Genomic DNA, 9,599 nt, shown 5'->3' with positions numbered 1-9,599 from the left:
TTAAAATTTACTACTTTACATGTCATGTTCGAATTTTACATTAACAGGTTAAATTGTTTACAATTTGACCGCACTAAATATTTGTATCATGATTTGGAAATGAAGATATTATTTGTATATATTTCTCTTTCAATTCACATAGGACTCTAGGAGGAAATGAATAACTCAAGCATGCTTACCTTACTCATAATTTGTTGCATATTGTATTGGTGTAATACTTTTCTTATACAACTTTAACCATCAGAGCATCTCCAAGGGAAAGGATAAATAGAGAGGTAAAGAGAAATAACTACCATATTTATTTCTTCTTCATAAAATTTCATGCTCCAATGGAAAGGGTATATGAGGAGGTATTATACCTTCTTTTATTTTGAGAATGTATCTTTACCTCTTCTGGTAAAAAGTTAGTTATTTTTGTTTGCCTTTTTAGTTTACCTCCTTTCCTTGGAGTCCATTACTTTTTAAGAAGGTATAATAATCTTTTTTAGAAGGTAAATGAGAAATATACCTTCTCATTATACCTTTCTCCCTTGGAGATGATACAAAAGAGAAATGTGTCGACAAGTTTATTACGCAGGTCCCAATTTCCACTTACATTTTAAATCATAAATCATCAATCTCGTAAGCATGAAGCATCTATACAAGTTGGTTGCGTTTTCATTGTTTGTCTTGTTTCAGCAAGAATAATACTGTATTTCATTAACACAAGTTGAAGAAATACAACAACAAAAGTAGTAAAGAAAAATAAACAAATAGTAGACCATTCCCGCCGTTATTGTAAACCGGCTTCAACTCGCCCCTTTTTCACAACACCACCCACCGCCGTCTTCCGCTTCCTTGATTTTCCAGTGTCGGAAGACGACGTCGAGGACTGATCAGGCGAAGCCGCCGATCTCTTCGACATAATCCTAACCGGCGCCGGCTCCCCGGAGTTAATCCTCAGCGGGAAGTTGAGCAGCGCCCTCGATCCCCGCATCGAGTACGCCGCTTGATCGTACGCCAACGCCGCGTCCTCGGCCGTCTCGTACGTCCCGAGCCACACGCGGGCCCCATTCTTCGACGGATCTCTTATCTCCGCCGCGAATTTCCCCCACCGCCTCTGCCGCACCTGTTGGAAGATATGCAAATATTCACGGAATTAATTACGAGATCAATTACAATGATTCCTCCCCAATTATAGCTAGGGCAAATCAAGCTTGTATCTTACCATATGTAAAAATTCCTCTGCCTATTAAGGCATGTATTATTCCTACCGATCATATACTTGAATGAATATATTCTCCCTATTCAACATGGCATCAGAGCCAAATTACCACAGGCTCAGAATATAATATCATCATCGCCCGAATACCTGTCCCGGCCAGAAGGCGGTAACGGACGAATCAAGACCTGAAATGGCAGACAACGAAGATGTCAAGACTGGCGATCTCAAGTTGAAAGCAAGTAAGAATGTAACAGTTGCATTCAAACTAAATGGAAGAAACTATGCTCTATGGGCCCGACTGATGCGGGTAGCCATCGGAAGCCGGAGAGCACTACGGCATATCACCGGAGTGCCGGAACCCCCGAAGCCAACAGATAAGGAGTATCTGGAGTGGGAGGAGACCGATTTGGTGGTCTTCTCATGGATCGTCGACAACATGGAGATCGAGATTGTGGCGGACTTCGCACACCACCAAAGCGCGAAGGCCATCTGGGATAGCCTGGCCGTGACGTACCAGAGTACGTCGGATTCTTACCTGATATATGACTTGGAGGACAAGGTCAGCCGGATTGTCCAAGGGGACATGGACCTGGAGACGTACTGGAGGACGCTACACGGGGTTTGGATCGAAATTGATCGATGCCAAACCAAAACGATTACCTGCTGCGATAAGGGAATCTGTGAGTATAGAGAAATTACAAACCAGAAAAGATTGTACAAGTTCCTGGCGGGATTGAACTCCCAATTCGAAGGGACTCGACGAGACATTCTCAAGGAGAGTCCAACCCCTCCAGTGGATGTCGCGTATGGCTGGATCAAGCGGGAAGCCGTTCGGCTTAAAATTATGCCATCGGTGAACCCCGACACAACCACAGCAGCTAACGGGGTGGGGCTCGGATTTGGAGCCCGACAGACCAGATTCCAGACGCAACCAACCCACCTAGCGCCGACCCGCTCCAGCCAACCGCTCACAGCCACCAATAGCCGCCGCGGAGCCACCAAGCCAGATAAGACGAAATTGTGGTGTTCAAACTGCGGGATGAACAAACATACCCGTGAGAACTGCTTCAAATTGATCGGATTCCCGGAGTGGTGGGACGAAAGCCAACGGGGAAAGGCGAAATTGGCTATAGGGATGGAAGAAACCGGTGGGACAGAGAGCACCACTCGCGGACGAAGCACTGACGGCGTCACTCCACGCGGCGGCGGCGATAAGCGAGCGGAGGGGGTCGGTCAGGCGGCTTTCGCCGGACGAGTCGGGGGAGTGGAGAGAGGCGCCGACGAAGGAGGTAATGGGCTAGGGTTTCTAAAACCTAGCCCATATCATGTTGATTTTAATTTTGGTCCTCATAATTTAAAAAAATTGCAGTTGGAACCCCGAGTTATGCATTCTGACCCCAAACCTTTGGATAATTCGAAACAGAACCCCATTAAACCCCATGTTATGCATCCTGCCCCCCGAACTTTAGCTAAATTGAAAAAGGACCCCATGGTGTGTGATGACTTGTATGTGAGCCCCAATAGTTTTGATATTTTGCATGATCTGCCTATTGCATGTGCGGTACAACATAAGTCTAGGAAAAAGGATAATCGGTGGATTTTTTACTGCGAGGCGACAGATACTATGACCCATGATAGACAGGATTTTGTGGAATTTTGTGGGACTATGAAAAGCCAAATACAGACTGCCGATGGGGAACTTACTTCAGTAGAGGGGAGTGGAACAATTGAAATGACTCCAACGTTGACACTATCAAATTGTCTTTATGTTCCCAAGCTGTCTCATAAATTGATGTCAATTAGTCATGTCACGAAGGAATTGAATTGTACACTATTGATGCATCCCAATTTCTGTGTTTTACAGGATATCAGGACGAGGAGGATAATTGGGTGTGGCACTGAGCGTCAAGGCCTCTACTATGTCGACGAGATGGCTCACCAAGGCAGTGCCGCGATGTTGGCTCACGGATCTACTACTCGAGACGCTTGGTTGTTGCACAGACGTCTAGGTCATCCATCTCTTGGTTATCTTAAACTTCTTTACCCGAATTTTTTGCATATTAAGGATTTTGATTGTGAGTCGTGTGTTTTGGCGAAAAGCCACAGACAATCGTTTAAATCTACTGAAACTCGTGTTAAGAGTCTTTTTTCACTTGTGCATGCTGATGTTTGGGGTCCCGCGCCCGTTACTGGGGATCATGGTTTTCGATATTTCGTATTATTTGTGGATGATTGCTCAAGGATGACTTGGGTGTATTTTTTGAAAAACAAATCTGAAGTCTTTGAAAAATTTGTTCTGTTTTACAAACTAATCCAAACTCAATTTCAGACCACGATAAAAATTCTTAGGTCCGACAATGGGAGGGAGTTCGTTAACAAAGACATGTCAAATTTTTTCACAGACAACGGGTTAGTTCATCAAACCTCATGCCCCTATACCCCCGAACAAAACGGAGTAGCCGAAAGAAAAAATAGGATCATTTTGGAAATTACACTTGCGTTGTTTTTTGACTCAAAAGTCCCGAAATTTCTATGGCCTGAAGCTGTTGCTACGTCCGTTTATTTAGTAAACCGACTCCCTACGAAAATCTTAAACATGAAAACCCCGTTGAACCTCTTGTCTTCCCTAGCCGATGTGCCTGAACCTCTTACCCTACCCCTTAAAATCTTTGGATGCTCGGTATATGTCCATGTTTCTAAACACGAACGAACAAAGTTTTCCGCATGCGCCATAAAATGTGTTTTTTTTTTGGTACGGAATAAATCAAAAGGGATATAGGTGTTATGACCCATCGTCTAGGAAGATTATAACGACAATGAACTGCAACTTCTTAGAATGCGAATACTTCTACACCAATCTTAGTGGTCAGGGGGAGAGTAGATTGATTGATAGGACAAGTGGACCCCTAAATTGGTTTGTGCCACCACCAAGCGACTCTGTGGCGGAACCAACAGAGTCAACTAGCACTGCCGCCGAGCCTGTTTTGTCACCAGAAGAGCCTTCTCAGTCACCCACATCTGAACATCCTCCTCCAGTGATGTCCGAGGTAAACACTGAAACCAATGTCAATAGTACAATTATTCCTAATGATGCTGGTGTAAAACCCACGGAGAATGCTGCAATTGATGGGGACACAGGACAGTACATTCTTCCAGAAAGGAGTACAAGGGGTGTTCCACCTAAACGATACAGTCCCGAGCGTATATCAAAGAAGAGCAGATATTCAGTGGGTAACTTCGCGGCGGCAAATCTGACCAAGATGGCTAAGGCTTTTATGACTGCCTTATACGAAGAAGAGGAACTTCCCCGGACAGCAGAGGAGGCGATAAAGATCCCACATTGGAAGGAAGCAATGATCGTGGAAATGAAGGCACTAATGAAGAATAAGACATGGGAAATCTGTAAAAGGCCGGAAGGATCTAGGCCAGTGGGGTGCCGCTGGGTCTTTTCGATCAAGAGGAAACCAGATGGATCGGTTGATCGCTACAAAGCGAGACTGGTGGCTAAGGGATATACACAAACCTATGGAGTGGATTATGCCGAGACCTTCTCACCAGTAGCAAAGATGAACACGATCCGCGTGTTGTTCTCTATTGCAGCAACAAAAAACTGGCCACTACATCAGTTCGATGTGACCAATGCGTTCTTGCATGGAGAGCTAACACAACCGATCTATATGGAAGCTCCACCAGGGTTCGATGAGGAGTTCAGAAGGGGAGAAGTGTGCAAACTCAAGAAGACACTTTATGGATTGAAGCAGTCACCGAGAGCGTGGTTTGGAAGATTTACAGAAGTGATGAAGAAATATGGGTACGAACAAAGTAACTCTGATCATACGTTGTTCATAAAAAGGAGGGAAGAGAAGATCACCTGTCTGATTATTTATGTGGACGATATGATTCTTACTGGGGATGATGAGGACGAGATCAAACAGTTGAGGGAGAACCTATTCACCGAGTTTGAGATGAAGGACCTGGGCCTACTAAAGTACTTTCTGGGCATTGAAGTGATGAGATCCGCCAAGGGAATATTTATCAACCAGCGGAAGTATGTCCTTGACCTCTTAGCTGAGACAGGAATGCTCGACTGCAAGCCTGCAGAGACCCCGATGATGCAGAACCACGGTCTACGACTGACCGAAGGAGCTGAACTCACACATCAAACAAGATATCAGCGACTGGTGGGTAAGCTCATCTATCTCTCTCACACGAGACCCGACATTGCATACGCCGTGGGAATAGTCAGTCAGTTCATGCACAAACCTCAAGTTGATCACTGGGAAGCAATATTGAGAATTGTGCGCTATTTGAAGGGAACACCAGGGCACGGGATTCTGTTTGAGAATCACGGGAACTTGGAAGTACACGGGTTCACGGATGCAGATTGGGCAGGAAATCCAAATGATCGGAAATCAACTGCCGGATATTTTACCTTCGTTGGAGGTAATCTGGTGACATGGAGAAGCAAAAAACAGAAGGTGGTAGCTCTATCAAGTGCAGAAGCAGAATTTCGTGGAATCAAAAGTGGGATAACAGAGATATTGTGGCTAAAGAAATTACTGACAGAACTCGGCTTGATGTCAAAAGAGCCGTGTAAATTGTTTTGTGACAATAAAGCAGCTATCAGTATATCTGAAAATCCGGTGCAGCACGATCGAACGAAGCATGTTGAAGTGGATCGACATTTCATCAAGGAGAACATAGAGGGAAGAGTGATAGATCTCCCGTATGTCCGGTCAAAGGATCAGCTAGCCGATATCCTCACAAAGGTTGTGGATGCAAGAAGCTTTAATGAAGTATTGGGCAAGTTAAGAATGGGAAATCCCCTTGCTTAACTTGAGGGGGAGTGTTGGAAGATATGCAAATATTCACGGAATTAATTACGAGATCAATTACAATGATTCCTCCCCAATTATAGCTAGGGCAAATCAAGCTTGTATCTTACCATATGTAAAAATTCCTCTGCCTATTAAGGCATGTATTATTCCTACCGATCATATACTTGAATGAATATATTCTCCCTATTCAACAGCACCCCTCTGTATTGACTCCCCCTCGCCGTCACTCTCTCCGTTTGCTGCGCCGTTAATTCGGGGATAGGCTCGGTTTTCACCACAACTGCTGGAACGGCGTACATTAGCATGTCGTGGAGGCCGCCGTCGTCGGCGCCGGTGAACATTAGAGGGTTCTGAGATTCATCCAGCAAATGCCTGCTGATTGAATCAAGAAATGCCATGTCTTCCATGTAATTGTAGTAGTCCCCGTACGACATTTTGGGGAAAAATTATTAGGGTTTATCTGATTTTTTGAAGTTTTGATTTGGTGATTGAAATTGGGAATATGGGCTAATCTATAGGTTTTCGAGTACATGCATCTGAAATCAACTGGAGATATTTTATTTAAATCTTCAAACACGGGTGCTTTCAAGTGTGATTTACAATTTCATTTATCTGATTGGATAAACAATCGTATTATGTGGGACAGGGAGCCGTCGTAAATTTGTCGTCAGCGAAATTGATTTCACTTTAAATTTATATTTTACTAATTTATTCATGTCAAAATGAACCTTTACTGTCAAGTGGTATTACAAAAGTATGAACATTTTATTTTATATAAAAAGAAATATTTAGCCACCCCACCTTACTATAAAAAGAAGTGTTTAGCCACACCAGAATTCAGTTAGCTATGCCAAAGGTTTGTTTTGTGGAGGGTACATTAAGGTGGGCGGAATATAATACTGTATCGGAGAAAGAAGAAAAAAAAATAGTTAAAACGATAACACAAACAAATATACATTAATTTTCTTATTTTCACAAACTCATTATTCACTATTTTTACTTTTTCTATTTATGATTGTAAAAAAATTTCAAACTCCTTTTTAGAAAAAGGCTCTAGTTGACATGGGACAAGCAAAGATTATGTCAAAGGCAAAACAACAAAAATCAATAAAGTGATACATCTAAAGATTTTTATGCCAAAAAATATTACTCCAATGAGTATTAAAATGCTAAAATATCAGATGAAATATCAACGCCCAGCTAGAAATAACGCCCAATATTAATTACTTGGGCTTCTATTCCTTACTCAGCCTTGAGCTGAAGGCCCAGTACAATATACTTTATTTCTCAATGTACATGCAATTAATTTGGCCCTCAAGTTATAATGCTAAAATTAGTACTCCATCCGTTCACGAAAAATAGTCTTATTTTGGGATGTCCACAAAAAATAGTCTTATTTCTAAAAATGAAAAGTTTCTTTCCACATTTTACCTATTTTTTCTCCCTTCTTTCATACTTTATCTATTTTTTTTTCTCTCTCTTACTTTACTTACTTTTTTTATTTTCTCTTACTTTACCAATTTCTCATTAAAACTTGATGTCCACAAATAAGACTACTTTTTGTGGACAGAAAGAGTATATATTTTTCAAATATTCGTATAGTATAGCTATGCAATTATCATCCATATTTGGTCTATGCTGAAGTTAGGTCAAGATTATTGTTTTGGTTTTAGGTTTGAGTTTGGGTTTGGCTATATATAAAGTCTCAAGCAATTTTTTAATAGTTTAAATAAGGGCAATTTGTAAAATAAATTACGAAAGATAGATCATAATTCTCTCACTTTTCAAAAAGTGTATAAATATAAATCCCTAACTAAAAAGTGTATAAATATAAATCCCTAACTTTGTATTCGCAATTATCCCTCCAATTTTGTTTCTAGCATAATACGCGAAGTTGTGACAATCAATTTTAAATATGTGAAAATGTTAAGAATGATATTAAGAATGTTAACTTTCTTACATGTTCATGTGGTGATGGTGTGTTCAAAATCAGCCGCTCGATCATCGTATATTTCTCTGAAAATGAGAGATGTGGGATAAATGTGAAAACTGCAAGTTTCATAATTTATAATTCAATTTTTAAAAATGTGGGACATACTAGAACTTGAACATCTTTCCTTTTTTATTAGAAATGGAAAACTACAAAAATGATAAAATTGCCGTATAGACAAAAAATATTATATACATCTTGTTTAAATAATTAAATAAAATTTGAAATTTTTTGTCATGAAAACTATGTAATATATGGAAAGAAACGCTTAATTCAGTGTTTGTCGGTTTTGGTTTTTCCATAATTATATATGTAAAATATATCATGTGAATCTCGTTAATTAGAAATTTATCCAGCAACAGTTTTACATAAAAATCTTCACGGGAAGAATCGCTTAATTCATAATGATTGGGTATTTTTTATATAATTTCTTATTATCTTTTTTCAAGTCAAAAGAAAAATGTCACCAACTACCTTTGGTTACTTTATAATCGGTTGACTAGAAAACCACCATCTCATCGTTTTTATATGGTGAAGGTTCCTAATTTGGTACAGTTATTTCCAATTTTAAGTCCTGATTTACATGTTTTGTTGAGCTTTCTATAATTTTAATTGATCCCTAGTTACTTCAGTTTCGCCAATCAAAACTAAAAAAATATTAGTATGTGGTCACACATATCCTGATTTTTTTTGCTTTCTTTAAGTTCTATTGGTCCCAGTATTATTTTAAGTTGAGTTCAATTGTAATTCAACAAATAAAGAGATAAATATTAGTATAACCACTCATGTCCTGATACATGTGTTGATGAGATTACTTTAGGTTGTGACTTGTCCCCTCTATTATTGCATGTACGTTGAATTTCATTTGTAATTGAACAAAAGAAAGAAATACGGAGTAGTAAATATTTGTAATGGCTCAATCAGGAGGATATATGAATAAATAAACACTAATCATGATTCATGAAGACGACAGCAATTAATGATGAATGTGTTGTTTATATGTTGGGTTCATTAAAAAGTAGTGAAAACCTAGGTTCGAACTGGTTAGGGGCAAAATTTCAATATTTTAAGTATGGTAACTTCACATTGAATACATTTATATAATACCGCATGAATTAAATACAGTATAATATACTATTCATGTAAAATAATTAATAAGAATTTTGACCATTCTATACATAGATGGGTACTAACTAACTGATAGGGGAATCGATGGTGTTTAATTACTAATTAGTTTCGTCATTCTTAGCTAGCAAATGTTTATTTTTATTCAAGTTTTAAAAATTTCTTGTGAATCAAAATATGATAATTATAAAAAGTAGTAGAATATTATTGTATTTTTAAGTTGATTATCATATTTATTCATTGTAGCACTGACTGCGCAATATTTTTCTCGCGATATTGTCATGTTCAAAATTTTGTCTATTAATTATGCTCATAATTAATTAAATTATCTATTCACTAATTCATAGATTGATTTATTTAATAACATAAAGAATCAGTCTCCTATACATAAAGAATCAGTCTCCTATTCACTATAATTATGAATTGATCCTTCGGCGCCGAG

General features: G+C 39.4%; 1 protein-coding gene across 1 annotated transcript; it reads right to left on the bottom strand.

Annotated features, from left to right (window-relative positions):
• Positions 1–772: 772 nt before the first annotated feature.
• On the bottom strand, positions 773–6,552 carry LOC121800458 (ethylene-responsive transcription factor 2-like). Its single transcript, XM_042200035.1, has 2 exons — positions 6,240–6,552; positions 773–1,108 (listed from the first exon to the last, which is right to left on the bottom strand). The coding sequence occupies exons 1-2, from the start codon at positions 6,474–6,476 to the stop codon at positions 773–775; spliced, it is 573 nt and encodes a 190-aa protein (XP_042055969.1). The 5' UTR covers positions 6,477–6,552.
• Positions 6,553–9,599: the final 3,047 nt, after the last annotated feature.

Source organism: Salvia splendens, chromosome 4 (assembly GCF_004379255.2).
Source record: "Salvia splendens isolate huo1 chromosome 4, SspV2, whole genome shotgun sequence".
NCBI classification, from domain to species: Eukaryota; Viridiplantae; Streptophyta; class Magnoliopsida; order Lamiales; family Lamiaceae; genus Salvia; species Salvia splendens.
The sequence above is the reverse complement of the archived record's forward strand: the minus strand, read 5'-3'. Positions and strand labels throughout refer to the sequence as shown.

Bases quoted from the DNA above. Each gene is read 5' to 3' on its own strand.
- LOC121800458 (XM_042200035.1), bottom strand. From the start codon at position 6,476: ATGTCGTACGGGGACTACTACAATTACATGGAAGACATGGCATTTCTT. The intron at 1,109-6,239 runs GTGCTGTTGAAT...ATCTTCCAACAG, and splicing joins GGGGGAGTCAATACAGAGGG to GTGCGGCAGAGGCGGTGGGG.